The sequence below is a fragment of the Zonotrichia leucophrys genome, unplaced genomic scaffold (assembly GCF_028769735.1).
Source record: "Zonotrichia leucophrys gambelii isolate GWCS_2022_RI unplaced genomic scaffold, RI_Zleu_2.0 Scaffold_691_26704, whole genome shotgun sequence".
Taxonomy (NCBI): Eukaryota; Metazoa; Chordata; class Aves; order Passeriformes; family Passerellidae; genus Zonotrichia; species Zonotrichia leucophrys.
The window spans coordinates 6,344-25,006 of NW_026992896.1; the positions used below are offsets into that span (position 1 = coordinate 6,344).

Consider the following 18,663-nt stretch of genomic DNA (forward strand, 5'->3'; position numbering starts at 1 on the left):
GCTAGACTGATAAAACCAATTTTCTTATTACCCAAAGAAACTGGAGCAAGTTTGGGAGTTCCTATATATAATGATTTGGGAGAAATTAAACAAAACCGGGAAAGTGAAATAGAAATTGAGAAAATCCAAAATTGTAAAAGCCAAGTTCGGATCCCAATATCTGTGTTGAACAAAATCATCCGGCTCCAGGCAGTATTAAAAATAAAGAATTCAATTATTAGGGACATTTCAAATGAAATAAAAAGATTAGCATGTGCAAATAATCAAGATCAAACTCCTACATTTGATCCCAGTGGGAGGGAGAACTTGGAGATTTTCAGAAGAAATGTATGAGAAAAAGTAGTTTTTCTCACTGTGTGTAGACTTGGAGGATTGCTCTTTTTACTATGCTTATTTATCTGTTTTAGTAAAACAGTATTGGCTGTACAGACCAATCTGAAGAAACCAAGAAAAGTAACAAGGTTAAGTAACCATGATTACCAAAGTGTACGAGAGATTTATAGTAGATTCAAAACAAAAAAATTGTGAGTTGATGCGAGCTTAAGAATTTAAGCTCGATCAAAGAAAAAGAGGGGGGACTGTAATGAACAAAAATTCGGTTAATATTTTTTTGTGAGAAAGAGTTACAGGGATGCAGCCAGATCTCTGTTTCTGCCAGGGTTCTTCGTGCTTTGTTATTGTAATCATGGGTCATTGTAGCTTATCTCCTCTTTTGTATTAGTAAAAGCCCTGGCTGGGTGGGGTAGATGGCCCTTCCCCGAGGCTGTGCTCTCTTCCCAGCATAGGGAAGACACCTGAGAGGGTGGGGGGGGGTTATGCAAAGTGACTCCAAACACCAGCATGCTTTGAGTCCTCGACTCCAAAATGCAACGAGAAAACCCTAAAAACAACGAGCCACCTAAGAATTGAGAGACTAAAGTGATGTCTAGACGTGAGGAGCCAAGTGCTGAGCCTGCAGAGATGCAGAGTCCCTCTCGCCCTGACCATGGCAGTCGTCCCCAGTGCCGAGACTGAGGGGGACTGCGGTGAGAAAGCAACATCTGACGGGGACATCACGCCCTAAAGGCTCCCACGAGGACCGGATCCCCCGGCTCTGCCCCTAGCGGACAGAGCTGCGCATATCCTCCTCCTCTGAGTCGCCCTGGGAGACGCGACGGGGACTGCAGCCCTGCCGAGCTGCCCAATCCTCAGCTGATCACTTTTAATAAAGGCATTAAATAGGAGAAGTCTCCTGGCCCTGTTTATTTCACTATGTGAGATACTTTTTTTAAAGAAAGGACTCACAGCGAGATAGCGGCCACAGGACACCTAAATCTTTCAGAGAAAGAGAATTTATTGCTCTCTTATCAGAAGAAACGAACTTCTTCCTGCCTGCTCAGCCCTGAAGACGCCGTCAGGATTCAGAGGAAGAAGCTGACACTGATCAGACAGAATCCTGTGTTTGAATGGAATTTATGCATCATGTATGAGGGGTATGAATATGCAACAGGCTATTGTTTTTAAGGGTTAATCCTCTGTTAATGTGTGTCCTTTTTCAGGCTTATGCTGCGCAGAAGAAGTTACCCAGACGTCTGGAACTCTTTGTTTCTATTATCTCATATTGTCCTAATTCAAATTGCCCAACATATTAATACTCTAATTATAAAAGTATCTTACGTAGCATAGTTTCTATTTTAACATTATGTTATAACCTAAAACTAGATTTAACACACTACTTAAGAAAATTAGTACAACATAACTTTCTAACACAACACATATAATATTCATTTTAATATTTCTGAAAAGCCAATCATACAATATGCATTTTTCACACAGGGAATGCAGGCCCTGGAGGCATCTCCTGAAGCTGGCACAGCCCCAGCAGATGGCATGGGGGAGGAGGGGGCTGCTGGGGGTCAGTTTGGAATAACTGTGCTGTCCTAGGGTGACATTAGGATGCTTGTATCCCCAGCTGTCTGTTCTGTTTATGCTGGATATTATGTTCTGTGCCTTCAAGACTGGCTCTGAAGAGCAAAGTTTTGTTTTGGTTTTGTTATCAGCCGCTCCCCCATGGCTGGCGGGACACAGAGATAGGGCAGTACATGGTGCTGCTTTTGCTTTTTGCTTGGCTTTTTGCTTTGCTCTTGCTTTTTTTTCTGCTCATTAGTTAGTTTAGCTAAGCAGTCTGAATTTTTCCCTGGACTGTTTTCCTTTCCCTTTGTTGGAACCACTCAAACCTGCTCCAGACTGGGACCTGGGAAACACCGAGAGTTTGCACCTTGTGGCTGCAGCAGCTGCCCCAGCACCAGAGGGACCGATAACAGAGCGACCACTCCCAAGAGAGACTTTCTGAATTTGTCATCTTTTCAGAGTGGTGAAAGAGTGTTGTCACCTGGTATTGTTCACTTTGTGTGCTGGGGGATGTTTTACCTCTTAAATAAACAGGTTCTTTCCACTTCTCTCGAGGAATCCTTCCCAAACTGGCTGGGGGGAGAGGCCATGTGGGTTTGCTTTCTGGAGGGGCCCCTTTGGAGGTTTTCTCCCAAATTTGCCCTAAACCAGGACAAAATTTGGTGCCCAAAACCCTGGTCTGACAGCATTTTGGTTGCCATTACCCTGTGTTGTTATAAAGCACTTAATGGCCATGTTTTCTGAATTAATAGTGTCTCTTGGGGTGGAGGCTTGCATGCATTTCTGGTCCCTAGGTGCGGAGGATCATTAACAGGACATCACACCATGATCAATATGATCAAGCCAATTTATTACAAAAAGCAAGCCATTTTTATACTGTTCTCTATTGTTCACACCTCAAGCTAATACGTGATTGTTTAAATCCTTTTTACACACACAGTTTAATATTTCAGGTAATTTTAGTTATCTTTCTTCTTCATGCATCTCGCTGCGATTTTCTTGTCTGCCTTTGCATCCTGAACTGTCTGCTGCTGAGCGTGTTCTTCTTCTTTTGTGTCCTTCAAGGGCATGGTGACCTTACTCAGTTTCTATGAAGGCTGGATTGTGCATATGTTGCATATGTCCATTGTCCTGCAAAAACCCCCCAACACTCCTCCCAATGCTTTCTGGTCATTCAAGTGCCCTTCAGCTGACTGGTTTCATGCTTTGAGCTTCAGAGAATTGCCCAATCTTTCTGAAGCTCAAATAAATATCATATTAGTCAACATCTTAATTGTGTTATATCTCACAGAATTGCCTTTTCTTTTGTCTTTGTCTAAAACTGTTGCTGTATGGAAATCTCTGGGGGATGGTGGACATGTCAGATGCTGCTGGGACATCCCAGAGCACTTGGACCTTGGCTCTGCACAGGAGAGCTCTTCATCTCTTTTCCCTCTTTTCTTCCCTCTGGGCATGGAGGGAGCTCCTGACTTCAGCCTGTGACTCGTGTGTGCAAAGAGCAAATCTGGGCAGAATTGGGGCAGGGAGGGTTTGGGGGGACATTGGGATCTGTGCTGGGCACAGAAGGTGTTTTCCATTGCTCTGAGGCTGTGTGCTGTGGAAAGTGTATTTAATATCCACCAGAGGGATGACTTTTGCATTTGATGGAGCTGTGCCTTCCCTTGGCTTTGTTGGCTGAAAAGATACAGAGAAGCACACACAGAGCTACCAACTCCTGGATTCCAGCAGTGTTCAGATAGAAATTCCAACAGGAGGTAGGGTCAAGATGTGTGCTTGCCTTGTGGTCAGCCTTCAATACCCCTTGGTCTCCCTGAGCCCTTCCCCCGGTAGGACTTGGGCTCATTTGGTCCCTCAGGAGCTGGGCTGGGGGCTCCAGATGTGGCTGTGGAGCATTGCCTGTGCTGTGCCAGGGACTGGCAGCCACTGTTGGGCTGGGATAGAGGCTCTGGGGGATTGGGGTTCCAGGGCAGGACAAGGCTGGACCTGCCCCTCCTCCACCACACACAAAATGTTTAGAGCCAACAATCTCCTCCAGTCTGTCACAACAGGCAATGCTGGAGGTGAAATCCCAATTGTGGCATGGGCACCTGGCTGAGAAGGACAGTTCTTTTCCATAGGAAGGAAAGCACAGTGCCTCAGTGTTTGGAAGGCAGGTGAGGGTCTCACTAGGCAAGGCCAGCCAGAGTTTTCAGGAATGGCAGATTTTTGTCTGGGAGCAGTCTTTGGATATAGGGAATTCTGGAGGTGGAAGTCCAATCTCAGCCATGCGTGCCTGGAGAAGTAGGACACTTCTTTCTCATAGGGAGGAAAGCATGGAGCCTTCCCCAGTGTTTTGGGGACAGATGGGAGGTTACTCTCCTGAAACCATTGCCAGCCAGATTTGTCCTGGCAATATTCCTATGGGAAGAATCCCTGGATATAAGGAAATTTGGAGGTGAAATCCCAACTCTGGCCATGGGTGGCTGGAGCAGAAGGACAGTTCTTTTCCATTGGGAAGGAAAGCACAGAGCCCCAGTGTTTCAGCAGCACATAGGAAGTGACCCTCAACATGCAAAGGTCAGTTGGACCAGTCAGGCAGTCCATGGGAGGTCAAATCAGCCAGACCTGTTCTGTGTTCCCTTGGTTTCATGGAGCCCCATAGTGTCACAATGGTGCCTTGTATCCATGGGGCCCCGCAGTGTCGTAATGGTGACTTGATTCCATGGGTTCCAGCAGTGTCACAATGGCCTCTTGATTACAAGAAGACCTGCAGTGTCACACTGGCCCCTAGGTACGATGGGGTCCCACAATGTCACAGTAGCCCCTAGGTGTCATAAGGCCCCACAGTGTCACAATGGTACCAAGGATTCCATGAGCCCTTGCAGTGTCACAATGGTCTCCGTGGCTCCCCAGGCCCCACAATGTCACCTGGCTCCTCTGTTCCATGAGGTCTGCAATGTCATAATGAACTCTTGGATCCTGTGTGTTTGCAGTGTCACAATGGACCATTGATGACAGGAGGCCACTCTGTGTCACCCTGGAGCTTTGGTTCCATGCAGCCCTGCAGTGTCACAAAGGCCTCTTGGTTTCATGAGGCCCCACAATATCACAATGGTGCTCCCAAGGTCACAATGGTCTCACTGGTTCCATGAGGCCTCACAGTGTCACAATGCTTTGCATATTCCATGGGGCCTCATAGTGTCACAATGGTCCTCATGATTCCATGAGTCCCCTGAGTGTCACAGTGGTCTCTGTGAGTCCATGGTGTCCCTCAGTGTCACAATGGCCCCTTGGTTCCATAAGGCTGTAAAGTGTCATAATTGTCTTTGCATGCTTCCATGAGGCCTTGCAATGTCACAACGGACCTTTGGTTCCATGGAGTCTCACAGTGTCACAATTACCCCTTGGTTCCATGACATTCCAAAGGGTCATAATGGTCTCCATGGTTCCATGAGGCCTTGTAATGTCACAATGGACCCTTGGTTTGATGGGGCCTCACAGCATCACAATGATCCCTACATTCCATGGAGCCACACAGAGCCAGTACAGTCCCCTTGGTTACATGAGGCACAGCAATGTCACAGTGGTCTCCATGACTCCATGAGGCCCCACAGTGTCATAATGGTCCCTTGGTTCCATGGGCCCTGTGCTGCTGCATTCCCCCCTCCCCTTCTCAGGCCGCCCTGCCAGCTGAGAAATGCTCCTTGGGCCTCCGCCTTGGCCAACAGCCCCTGGGCTCAGCTCCTCTGCAGCTCATCACAAACACTGTCTGCTTCAGGCACTGCTGCTGCCCAACCAGCTCCTGGTTTCTGTAGGAGAAGCCCTCGGAACTATTTTTGTTCGCTCCGTGGCACAACATCCCTGTTCTCACACTGCCAAAGAAAGCTGTTGGTGCCAAGTGCGGCCAGGATGAGCCATTGCTGGGACTGCAGCCCCTCTCTTGGGGCCCTGCACACAGCGCTCCAAAAGGAGCCTTGGAGCTCTCCTGGGCCAGCGACTCCCTCTGAGTGGGGCCTCTCCCAGCCGGGAACTCTCCCGTTTGTTGCACTCGGGGATCCTGAACAACGACGGAGCCTGGGCATATTCCCCCACTCCTCCAGGCTTAACACTTCACCTGCTGGGGAGATGCCAAAGCATCTAGAGGGACCATTCCCTGCCCTCAGGGGAATTGCTCACAGGTGCCTTGCACTGACTCTTTGTGTCTGTGTGCACACAGGAGTGCCTGTGCTGGGGAAATGTGGCAGAAATGCTGCTCTCTGAGGGGTTGGAGTGCCTTGGATAGCTGAATCAGTCAGGCCTGTAAGTGAGGTTAAATCACAAGGTCTAAGCTAAGTTAAATGCTGCTAAGAGTTGTTTTGCTTAGTTGTTAAGTTTCATTTAAGTTATTAGCTAAGTTAAATATTGTTGTGTTATTCCTCTTTTAAATTGCTAAATCAAAAGTTTTAAGTAAGGTTAAATACTGTTAAGCTCTGTTATTTTGCTAAATTGTGAAGTTGAAAGTATCAGTAAAGGTAAAGGTGTAGGTTAAGTCCTGTTAAATTTGAGCTCTGTTAGGCTTTTAGGCCGTATTCCTTTCATCCTTGTCCTCACTGTCCTTGTGTCACACACTGACAGGGAGAGTTCTCTGATGATTTCTGGATTGATTGCCTGGAATTTGTTCGGTTTTGTTGTTGCTTTGTTTCCTTGGTGTGCCTGAAGTATCCAGTCAGGAGCAGAGTGGCTCTTGCTGAGGAACTCTGTGGTGCTGTCACTTAATATTAAATCTGGTTTTTGCTGATCCCTTGCTGGGGATTTTTTAAGTGCTCTCAAGCCCTCCCTTGTACCAGAGTGAAGGAGCCCTGGCCCAGGCTCTGGCCCTGGGGGACACAGGGATGCTGCCAGGGGGTCCCTGTCCCCCTGTGCCACCCCCAGGGACCCGGCCCCCCGTCCCCGTGTCAGGCTCTGGGGTCGATCTCGTGGAACATCCTCTGGGGGAGGCTGCGGGGCCGGGGGCGGGGGGACCCGGGGGGACAGGGGGGGACCCCGCTGTGCATGAGCAGGGTTGGACTGCTCTGGGGGGAGCTGTGAGGGGGCCGGGGCAGAGTGACCTCCCCAGTGAGCTCATGTAGCCCCTGTGATGTCATTGTGCTGTTGTGATGTCACACTGCCTCCTATGATGTCACAGATCTAACTCTGGGATGTAACCCTGGAATGTCATGCAGCTGAATGTGATGTCACAAAACCATCCTGTGATGTTATTGTCTGTTCTGTGACATCACAGCCTGCTCTATGATGTTGCGCAGACAATTGGTGATGTCACAACCCACTCTCTGAAGTCACAGAGCCACCCTCTATGATGGCAGAATCTGCTCAATGGCCACACACTACCGTATGATGTCACAGACAGCTTGTGACGTCACAACCTCTCTCAGTGATGCCACAAAACCTTCTCTATGATGTCACACTGAAACTCTATAATATCACAGCACACACTTTGATCTCACAGCCTGCTCTATGATGTCATACAGCCATGCCATGATGTCACAACCTTCCCTGTGTTGTCACAGAATCCCCTCTATGATGCTGTAGCTGCTCAATGACCTCAGACAACAAACTCTGTGATGTCACAGCCCAATCTGTGACCTCACAGAGCCCCCTCTGTGCTGTCACACAGCCCCTTCCTGACATCACAGGTGCTCTGCGCCTCTATGACACAGCCACAGAGGTGCTGCTGTGACACAGCCCCCTCTGGGACATCCCACAGCCCCTGCCAGTGCTGAGCCCCTGTGAGCTCTGTCTGTGCCCTGCTGGTGTCCCTGAGGGGTCCTGGCAGTGCCCCAGCCCTGCTGGGCTGTGCACAGGAGCTGCTCCTGGCCAGAGCTGTCTCTCTGCAGCGCTGCCCTTGCCAGGAGCTGTCTCTGGGCCAGGAGCCTGGCCCAGCTCAGCAGCACAGACACAGCATAGGGACTTTATGAGCCTCTGGGGCTTTGCTGCTCTTTGCATCAGACCCAGTCCCTCTGAGTGGGCTAAAAGAACTTCTCAAGAGCTCAAAGTGAGATTGAAACACTGAAGTTTCTTGTACTTTAAATAGATCCCTGTGAGGGATAGGACTGAGAAAGTGTCCCCAGGTTCCAGGGAGAGCAGAACACTGGAGGCGGTGATAGCAGCTGGGGACAAGCAAGGCAAAGGTGTCTCCGGCTGAGCGCACCTGGATGTGTTTGAGGAATGCCAAGGGCCAAGGCCTGAGCCCCAGCCACGGGCCAGGCAGATCCTGTCCCTCCCTCCTTGCTCAGGGCTCTTCCTGGGATAGGCACTGGCACGTGGGGATGTGCAATGCCAAGGGCAGGAGCATGGGGCGGCCCCTGCCAGGCTGCTGAGCAGGGACAAGGAGGCCATGAGGCCCCAGGCCTGCAAGGGTCACTTGTCCCCTCGTGGCCTCAGGCCCAGGCCCAGCAGCCATGGCCAAAGTGCTGCCCAAGTTGGCTCTGTCAGGGCTGTCTTGCAGCTGCTGCACATCCCTGTGCCCTGTGCAGCCCAGGCTGTCCCACGGTGTCCCTGCCCTGTGCCTCTGTCCCTGCAGGCTGTCGGCATCCCCCGGCTGCCCCACCTGGCTGGGCCCTTCCTTTGCTGACAGCTCTGCCTCCTGCCTGCCCCTGCCTGCCCACACAGAGCCTTGGGCTGCTCCAGGCTCCTGCTGGGCACGTGCTGCACCACATCCCTGCCCTGCCAGGGAAATTCCTTTCTGCTGCTGCCCAGGCTGGGCCTCCCCAGCTGCCCTTGTGCGGGGTGCAGAGGTTCAGGGATATCACACCATAACCAATGTGATCCAGTGAAGCCAAATTTATTATCCATAAAAAGACTATATTTATAATAAATCTCTACTGTCCACCTGTCTCTAGCTAATACATGATTGGTTAATCCTAGCTGTTAACACATCTAAATTAGAATGCTGATTGGATCACCTAATTTTTCACGCGTCTGGCTGTCATCTTCTGGCCCACTCATGGTTCAATTTTTTCCTTCTTTCCCAAGCTTGCTGTCAAACTTGCTGAGTCCTGATGACTCTTCTTGTATTTTTCTCAAGGATATACCGACCCCATTTCTGAATATGTCCATTATCCATTGTTTGTGAATGTGTCCATTGTCCATTAGTACAAGCAGGTTGGATTGTGCATCGGCTGAATATGGCCATTGTCTAACAAAAATGCCTCAATCTGCAAAAAACTCTCAACAGTTCCCCGGTTTTGTTTTTGCACAAGCCAGACTGATTTAAAAGCACACTCAATTATTTTCTGCACAGGAAGGCACTACAAGCAGAATTGAAAAAAGAAGACAAAGTATCATTATGCCAAAGGGTACTAAATCCTTGAGCCAGCCTGTTATTCCCCAGGATTTTAGCCACTCATCAAAAGAATTCTCAACAACTGTGAGCTTTTTCATATTCTCCTTAAGCAATGACATTTGCTTGTCAGTAGCTCCAGAGTGGTCAGAGAGATTCATGCAACACATCCCTTCAAAATCTTCATGCCCATCTCCTTGTGCTAGCAACAAAAAATCTATAGCAGTCCTATCCTGCAACACAGCGTGGCGTATGCTACCTACATCAGTGGTAAGCTCATTCAGGATTGCAGATGTAATGTTAATTTGTTTCCCTGTCCAACAAGCCAATCGTTTGAATTATGTAAGGGCCTGTGATGAAGCTAATCCTGGTGTAAAAAGTGATGCCAGGATAACCAAAGGCCAATTCCACAATTCTACGTTATCCTTGCAGCCTGAGCCTAATAGATGCTCACTACATTTTGGACGTTGGAATTTGTGCCTGATGTCAAGCATCTGTTGAATGCTAGGGGCAAATAGTGTCAATTTCCCAAACTAGCATGGTCCTCCTAATGCTTTCTGAGGAATTGCAGGCCAAGCTTTATCTTCACAAAAGAGAAATGAAACTAGAAAAAAGTTATTGCAGAAGCTATTGTAGAAGGGACTTTTGTCTCCAATGATGTAGAAGCTTTTCTTGTAGTAACTAATGCTGCAAGTAGAGTTTGAGAACCTTTCGATTGGAAGATTTTAGAAAAGATGAGAGCTGCATTTTCACAATTTGGTTGAAAATCCCAACTTGCACGGTCGCTTCCGCAGTATATTTTTCCATCTAACGCATTAATTCCAGCTGATGTGCATACCCTAATAAGACTTAGAATGCCACCCTATAAGCAGGTGATGTTTCATAAAAGCTGGGAGGAAAAGTGTGCTCAAAAGCAGCAAGACCGAGAGTGCAGGGTGATCCTCTGTATGGTTCAACAGCACAACAGTAACTTGGCAAGGGGCCCTGGGCTACTGCCACTGCCCAGGCTACGAGCATTGAACAAGTCTTACAGATGAGCCAACAACTAGCATGTAATGCATTTCTTGCACTTCCAGATAAGTTACACACTATGTCTTTTACACAGATTTTTCAAAGAAAGAATGAAGACTTTGATAAATTTTTAGACAAATTGCATGAAGCTATCTATAATCATTCTGATTTAAATTCAGACACAAAGATACAATTGGATGGACTTTGGGATCCTTACTCCATTCCAAATGGCTTTCCCTTCAGTCACAAGAGCCTTCCATCTCTTCCAATAATTGCCTGCTGAAACTCTTCTGCTCCCTTCCAAATCAGTTCACTACTCCAGCATAACCCTTGAAGCATGGACAGATGATTCTTCAACTAATTATAGTAGAAAAGAAGGGTATTTATTGCAGCCCTAGTCACATGTGAACTAGTTTCCAAAGACACGTGCAAGGAGTTGCAGACTCCTGCTCTCTATTTCTACAGAAAAGGTTTTACATTAGGTTTCTAAGGACCCATAATACAAAATTATTACCTGCCTGCTTCGCATTTTTATCAGCTGAATATCTATTACAGCTGTGCAATTGTACTCCCTTAACTGGGTCGGTGGGATTTTGAAATGAGGGAGTGGTTGTATGGGAGGAAGAAAGCCGTCTTCCTCATGGTGAACTCTCCTCCCATGGCCAGCTGGCAAGACCTTTTGACCTGCTGCTCATGGTCCAAGCCTCTCCTGACTGTTCAATTATTCTTAAGGCAAGGTATTTCTATGGTCTCTGCTTCTTCACAATTGCTTCCTCTATTCCTGTCACTCCTAGCTTTATGTTCCTAATATGGTTGGTACTCTTTAACTAAGGCACATGATTTCTGCTCGCTGTATTACTAACTTAGCTTCTTACCTCATTTGAAAATCTGAACTAAAATATGCAATCATCTACTATCCCAGTTCTATTCCCAGCTGGCCCCCTGACCCATCCTCACTTTTCAATTATCCTAATTACATTTTCAGCTAACCCCTTGGCTCACCTCAGGCACATCCCCGACTGCCTCTCTCCCAGCAGCTCAGAGCTGCATTGCACAGCGCTTGCTGTGCGCCAGAGAGCACAAAGCAGGCTCGCCTGGTGGGCCTGAATATTTCTGCCAAACACACTGCATCTCACACCTTTGCTCTGGCTCAGTGCAGAACTGCAGGATTGCAGGTGCTTCCTCCCAGAGCTGCGTGAGGCGCTGGCTCCTGCAGATGGGCCCTGCCAAGCTGTCCCTGCCTCACGCTGGCCTCTCTTCCCTGGCACAAGTGCTGGGCCTGAAGGAGCTGCCCCGTGCTCCAGCCTGCCGAGCAGCCCAGCTCCCTGTCCCGGTGCCCAGAGTGCTGCACACACTGCTGGCCTTTGCCAGGCAGGGCAACCGGCAGAAGAGGAGGAATCCTCAGCCAGCCCAGGGGCCCCCAGCTGCCCTTGGCCTTTCCCTGCTCCTGGGCACACTCCAGACGGCCAATGCCTCCAGGCCGGGCTGTGCCCAGCATTGCTGCCCTTCCCCTCGGCAGCAGCCAGCTGCCACCTGGGCTCTGAGAGAGGAGGATTCGCCCGCTCCCAGGAAGGGGCACCCAGGGCCCGGCTGCTGCCTCTTGCAGCTCCAAGGGCCTCCTTCCAGCCTGCCTCTGCCGGGGCTCAGGTTGCTCCAGCCTCTGCCGGGGCTCTGCTGGGGCTCCAGCCCGGGCAAGGCCGGGCCCGCTCTCACCTCACAGGCGCTGACAGCTCTGCGCCACAGGAGACCTTCCCGAGCACCCTCTCTGATCTTTCTGCTTTCTCACTTGAGCAAGGCTCTCCTCCAGCCAAAGAGATTATTTCATTTAGGGGTACAAATCCAAGTGGCAGGAACCCCAATGTTCTCCAGTCACAGCTGAAGGCCTGCATCTGCACAAGATGTTTGGGCTGCCTCATTCTTCCTTTGGTTTTGCCTTCAAATGCCATTGCCCTTTCTGCCTCAACTAGAAATACCACAGCTGTGCCATAACCAGCCAGTGGGTCATATTCCAAAGGCAGTGTGGTCTGGAGAGGATGAATGAAGAAGAGCCCTCCTCACTTACGAAACCATACAAAAGAAGCCATATGTGTGACTTAGCACCAATAAAAAACCATTGGTATTTCAGAAGGAAATGTTGAATTTTCTGAAGGAGTCAGAAGGAGGAGAATCTTCCAAATGAGTTGATGTTTCAGAAACTTTATTAATAAAAATTCTAATCTATGATTCTATGCTACAAATCTCTTTAGCAACCCTACTCTACAATCCTACTCTAAATTGGTAACAGAGATAGCATCTTGACATGATTGCTATGTTCTCGTATCCTAGGCTTAGGCTTAGGCTTAGTCTTAGGCTTAGGCTTAGGGTTGGGGTTAGGGTAAGGGTTAGGGATAGGGTAAGGGTTAGAGATAGGGACAGGGTTTGGGTTTGGGTTAGCATTTAAGGTTAGGGTTAGGGTTTAGGGTTAGGGTTTAGGGTTAGGGTTATTTGTCTTCTTCACTGAGTTGATGAGTTGTGCCAGGATGAATGGTGGCTTGGCTGAAGTTACAAATGGATGCTGTCCACCGGAAACAAAAAATACAACAAAGAACAGTGAACCATTACTTTCCAAGCTCATTGCTTCAGGGAGTCAATCAGGATAAATCAAGTACCTGGAAAGACCCAGAAAGAGGAGCAATGGGACCATCTGCTCCCCAGTCATCCCCAGTGTACAAGACCTTGCCATCACAGGCAAATGTGGCCCGTAATCCCACTCATCTGTTTATTGTGATTTCTTCATCATGCTGGGATTTTTGCCCTGCCAGTGCTCTAGAAATGGTGCTTTCTGTCCCTGGGTTTTCTTCCTTTCAGGAAACTCCAATGACTCACATAGGCCCCTGCCTTTGAAAGACAGGCACTGTGCTGATTCCCACAGGGACAGAAAGCAGTGTCTGCCTTTCCATGCCCTGCCCCTCGTGTGCTGGATGGCACCTTCCTTCCCAGCAGGGCCAGCCCAGTGGCACTGGGCCCTGCAGTTCCCTCTCTGCCACACAGCCTGGCAGTAACCCTGGCACAGTCCCCGTCTGCTTGAGCGTGCCAGGCAGCAGATGGGGCTGGGACAAGTCCCTCCCAGCTGTCCCTGTTTGCGTGGCAGAAACCTCTAAGGGTGGGCTGGGGACCACAAACCAGGGCCCCTCAGAGTGAGCCCCCCACAGCCCCTCCTGCCCACAGCCAAATCTCTGACTGCTCAGCTGGGACTGGCTTCCTTGGGTTCCTCCACCACCATTTCATGTCTCTGTACCCCGCATTGCTCTACTTCAATTCTTTTGCCTTTAGATAAAACTGAACACTCCACCAAATCACAAAAGAGGGCAACAGAAACAGTCAGAGGACAGAGCACCTCTCCTCGCAGGAAATGCAGAGGGAGGTGGAGTTATTCAGTTTTGTGAAGAACAGGCCCCAGGGAGACTTTATTGCCACTTTCCAAGAGTTCAGAGTGGCTTTGAAGAAAGTGGGGGACATCTTTTTTAACAGGGCCAGTTACAATAGGATGTGGACAAATATTTTTAAACACAAAGGGCATCTAATCAGAGTAGGTCTAAGGAAGAACTTGTTTACTCGGAGCATGGTGCCACCCTGGCACAGCTTGCCCCAAGAGCTTGTAGGTGACCCATCCCTGCAACCTTTCTGGCTCCAGTGACAAAGGGCTCTGAGCAACCTGATCTCTTTAAAGATGTCCCTGCTCATTGCAGGACACTTGCACCAGAGGACATTTACAGGGCCCTGCCAGCCCAGCCCAGTCTAGGATTCCTCACCATTTTCATTTGAAGAGCACCAAGAGTGGAGGTGAGGAGGAAGGGGGCTCATCTGATGCCTTGGACTTGAGTGGAGGAGGAGCCCATCCCTCAGAGCCTGTTTCCCCTGCAGCCCCTTCCCATTTTACCTGCAGGAGCTCCTTGGCAGACCAGCGCCGCTCCTCGTCTGTCTGCAGGCAGCAGCTCAGGAAGTCACGCAGCAAAGCCGAGAGGAGCTTGGGCTGCCGCAGCTGTGGAGTCCCTACTGTGGCTATCAGGTGTGTAGCCTGGAGAAAAAGGAGACACCAGGCTCCACCTCCTGCTTTCACATCTCTAAGGCTCTCCCAGATCCCTGTGTTTAACCTCTGTTCTTCAGTGGCAGTTTCTGCCCTGGCACAGACCCAGAGATGACTTTCCTTTACCAACCAAAAACCCAAACCCCAATGCAGCCACAGCTTTTCCACCATCCCGCAGATCTTGCCTTGGCAGCTGATTTCATTGCCTGACCTAGTTAGTGGGAACTACATCAGCAAAAGGACATTTGCATCTCTGAGGATTCATACCAGCTTGAGAGGCTTTTTGGAAGAGGGACTTTGCTATACTAATTTCAAGGGTTAGTACATGAAAGGCATCTCTGCAGTGCTTACTGGTCCTTTAAGCGCATGTGCCCTAGAACAAAACTCATCAAGCTTTTTGTGCTGTTCTTGAAAACAATGGTAATTGGAAGAAAAGAAAGGAAATCCATCAGTTAATACCCAGGTAGGGAAACAAACATTTACAATCTCCTTTCAACACAGACACATTAAGATGCCTGCACAAATGTATTGGGATGAACATGCCTGCTTGGGCACACAGAAGCCACCTGCAGCTCTGTCTCTCAGCAGTCTGAAAATTTCAGCTTCCCATTTTTGCAGCAAAAGAAAAATTGTCTAGGTCAGAAGAAGGAGAGGTTCCATCTCTATGGCCACCCTCCAGTCATTTGGCTACTCAAGACAATGCATAAATGGTAGGCTCATCCCAGAAAGCGCCAGGAAACAAACAGGAGGTTTTGGCAGGCTCTCCGCATCACCAGGCTCTGGCTTGGTGACGTGCAGAATGTTGCTTGGGCTAGGAGAGAAACAGGGTCTCTGAGTGTCCTGGGGTGACGTTATGATGCTTGTATATCCCCATTCATCTGTTCTGTGCCTTTAAGACCAGCTCTGAAGAGTGGAAGTTTTGTTTGGGTTTCTCTTATCAGGCACACAGAGGAAAGCGGTACATAAGGCTGTTTTTTTTCTTCCAGCTTCAGCTTGCTGCTTTTGCTTGCTCTCTTTTTCTGCTCTTGCTTCTGCTCTGTTTTCTGCCTCTGCTTATTAGCTAGTTCTAGCTAAACAGTCCACATTGCTTCCTGGACTGTTTCTCCTCTCCTGTTCCTGTGACCATCTCGAACCTGCTCCGGACTGGGACCCGGGAACACCGAAGGTTCGGCTGCAGCGGCTGGCCCAGCGCCGGAGGGACTGAGAACAGAGCAACCACCCCCCGAAAGAGACTTTCTGATTTTGTCATCTTTCTCAGAGCGGTGTCATCGGGTATTGTTCATTTTGTGTGCTGGGGGGTGCGGGGACAGTCAAATAAACAGGTTCTTTCCACCTCTCTCCGAGGAATTTTTTCCCGAACCGGTTCGGGGGAGGGGCCGTGTGGGTTTCACTTTCTGGAGGGGCCCTCCTTTGCAGATTCTTTAACAAATTTGCCCTAAACTTGTACACTGAGTGTTTCAGCAGCACTGCACAAGAAGCAGAAGAGACTCTGTGCATTACACCCTCATGCCCATGTTTCCCAGTGAGAAGAAACTGCACACAGGGTTAGGTTCCTCTCTAAAGACCACGGTTTTAGAAACTTTGTTGGGTTTGGGTTTCCTTCCTTCATTTCTGGAAAGATAACAACACTTTCAAGATGCTTATTTCCTGTTATTAAGGCCATCTACACAGACAAAAGAACTGGAACCACTAACCCAAAGGAAAGTGTTGCCTGAGAAAATGTTTGTTTGGAGTTTGTTTGCATGTGGTAAGGCTTGATTCCCCACTGATGCAACCAAAAGTACAGCAGATGCTGATGTGTTGCAGGGACATTTGTAGAGGGGACCTTGGTGGAAGTAGTTCCAGCAGATGGCAATGGGATTTTGTCCAATGGCACACAGGACTGGGACAGGTGAGAAAGACAGTGGGATCAGTGAGTATTTGCTCCTTACCGTGCCAGAACTTTCACTCAAGTAAGGAGGTTCTTGTTCTATCATTTCAATTCCCACAATTCCAAAAGACCATATGTCCACTTTGGGGCCATATGGTTGACCTGTCACCACTTCAGGTGCCATCCACCAAGGAGTCCCGGTTAGCGAGCAGCGTCTGCTCTGCTCAGGGGTGAGCTGAGTAGCGAGGCCAAAATCAGCTGAGGAGAAAACAAAATACTGGTTTTATCTGAATTCTGTGCAATTAGGAAAGCAAGCAAAAGAATTCCCCAGTAGAAGTTTGAAAATGTGCCGTTGAATCTCCTGGCATTGGTGACTTTAAAAATCCCCCCATTTTTTACACTGCCTCCAGCAGTGGCTTTTGTTCTTTGGAAACTTTAGACTTGTAACTCCCTCCCTCTGGAAGGGACACACACAGAGCAAGGCCACTCTTGACTGCTTGTGGCTCCTTCTGTCTCTGTGCAGGTTGCAACTGTGCCCTCAGCTCGCAGCAGGGGTCCCTGCACTGCCACCAGCACCATTTTTGGGGAGCTGGCAGTCACTCCAAGCAGCCCCACACCCACATCCCTGGAATGCTGCACCTGACCAAGAATATACTGACCCAGCTTGACAGAGCCGTCAGTTTTGAGAAGGATGTTGTCACTCTTCACGTCTCGATGGATCACATCGTTTGAATGAAGAAAATCCAGTCCTTGCAGGCACTGAGGGAGAAAACAGAAAGAGGAGGGCAAAAATGAGTGATGTGATTTCATCACACAAGAAAGGAAACAGCTCCAAAAGATTCCCTCTCCAGGGGAATGGGAAGTAATGGCAGAACGGTAATGGCCACTGAGAAGAAGAGCTTGCTGCTCCAACACCTGCAGAGCAGGACCTTTCTGAGGAAAGGCACGTCAGCTTTTGAAAGAGCAACAGCACCTGCTGTTGTAGGCTGTCCCCTGCCAACCAGCCAGGATGACTCCTGCTGCAGTGCATGCGCTCAGAAGCAAAGAGCATTCTGGCTGCACTCCTATCCTTCTTAGCTGAGGACTGAGAGAAACGAGTATCTATCTTTTTTCTTTGATGTTTGTTTCAAATCCTGCCACCAGCACCTTTGCTTTAAAGGCAAGGAATGCAGTGAAGACAGACTCCAGGCAAACGTTTAGAGAGGCAAGGTGGAGAACAGCAAATACAAATACAAGAGACAGAGCGAGAATACAACAGCAGGAGATACGAGTACTGGCACTGAGTACAGGGAGTGCAGGGGCACTGGCAGGCCTTTCACTTGAGATGCTTTTACTTGCCCATAGAATAGCAGCAACACAGAAACAAAGCTTGGCACATGAAACCTCTCCTGTTCTGAGCCCCTGTTTCCCAGACAATGCTGCCCAAGGCCTTGGAAACACAGCTGGGATTGCTGACCTCCCGACTGATGGCTGCCATCTCATCTTCCGACAGGCAGGTCTGGCTGATGATATCGGTCAGGACACCTCCATCCATGTACTCTATAACCAGCAAGAGTTCCTCGCCCAGAAGGTAGCTGAAAGAAGGAAACAGGGGGTAGAGATGAACATGCATGGCTATGTTGATTTTTTGCTTCCAGGTTTCTTATTTCCAGATGCCTTTGTGACAAGGACAGAATCAAAGGAATAGATATTCCCTCTTGGCTGTGCATTGTTTGCAATCTGTGCAGTCTCAAAGAAAAAGACACATCTGTGAAAAAGGAGATGTCTTAGATGGGCAGCAAATGAAAAGTGCAGTTTAGAAACAGCCCAGATAAAAAACATTTCAGGCATAGTGTTTCTGGAAATAAGCACCTAGTCTTCCTGACATGCATAGCAATGGCAGGGAGGGACAACAATCCAACGGAAATCCACTTTAGGATGGTTCATCTGCACTTAAGAAACTTTAAAAAATCAATCCCAAATAAATGTGGAGGCAGTGATCTTTGAGGCTATTGAGTTAGGAAGATACAGCTGATCCAAGTATTGAATAATTTTGGAGTAATTATCAAACTAGTTGTGCCAGGGAAGACTCATGCAGACAAGATGCACTCTTCTCATCCATTGGAGATGAGTAGAGAAATATGAATAAATAAAAATTAACAGCTCTACTTGCTGCCACTGACCAAAGTGGGTTTTTAACCTCTCATGTTTGCTTTATGTAAACACACATCCATGGGATAAGACCATGACCTCTCACCTGTCTAAATAATTCACAACATTGGGACTCCTATACTTCTTCATGATCACTATTTCATTAAAGGTTAGCTCCTTCCTCCTCACTCCTTGAAGATTTATTGTTTTTATTGCCACCTAAAATGACATTGAAAATCAGTAACTTGGGAGGTTGTTGGCACGAGTCCACAAGGCACATGGAGTGAGTGATTTTGCAATGACACAGATGAGCTGTGCCAAACTGCCTTGTGATTAGGCACTGCAGTAGTTAGGAACTGACATTCCAACAGCCCATTTCTCTGCTCCCTTGGGAGCAGT

At 48.6% G+C, this 18,663-nt stretch overlaps 1 protein-coding gene across 1 annotated transcript; it reads right to left on the reverse strand.

Annotated features, from left to right (window-relative positions):
* Positions 1–12,639: 12,639 nt before the first annotated feature.
* Positions 12,640–17,705, reverse strand: LOC135441923 (serine/threonine-protein kinase PAK 1-like). The gene is made up of 5 exons (XM_064701475.1): positions 17,591–17,705; positions 16,794–16,893; positions 16,196–16,392; positions 14,118–14,255; positions 12,640–12,752 (listed from the first exon to the last, which is right to left on the reverse strand). The coding sequence occupies exons 1-5, from the start codon at positions 17,666–17,668 to the stop codon at positions 12,660–12,662; spliced, it is 606 nt and encodes a 201-aa protein (XP_064557545.1). The 5' UTR covers positions 17,669–17,705; the 3' UTR covers positions 12,640–12,659.
* Between the last annotated feature and the right edge of the window lie 958 nt (positions 17,706–18,663).

Bases quoted from the DNA above. Each gene is read 5' to 3' on its own strand.
- LOC135441923 (XM_064701475.1), bottom strand. From the start codon at position 17,668: ATGGATGGAGGTGTCCTGACCGATATCATCAGCCAGACCTGCCTGTCG. The intron at 16,894-17,590 runs GTCAGCAATCCC...TTTCTCCCTCAG, and splicing joins TGGCAGCCATCAGTCGGGAG to TGCCTGCAAGGACTGGATTT. The intron at 16,393-16,793 runs GTCAGTATATTC...TTTTCTCCTCAG, and splicing joins TGACGGCTCTGTCAAGCTGG to CTGATTTTGGCCTCGCTACT.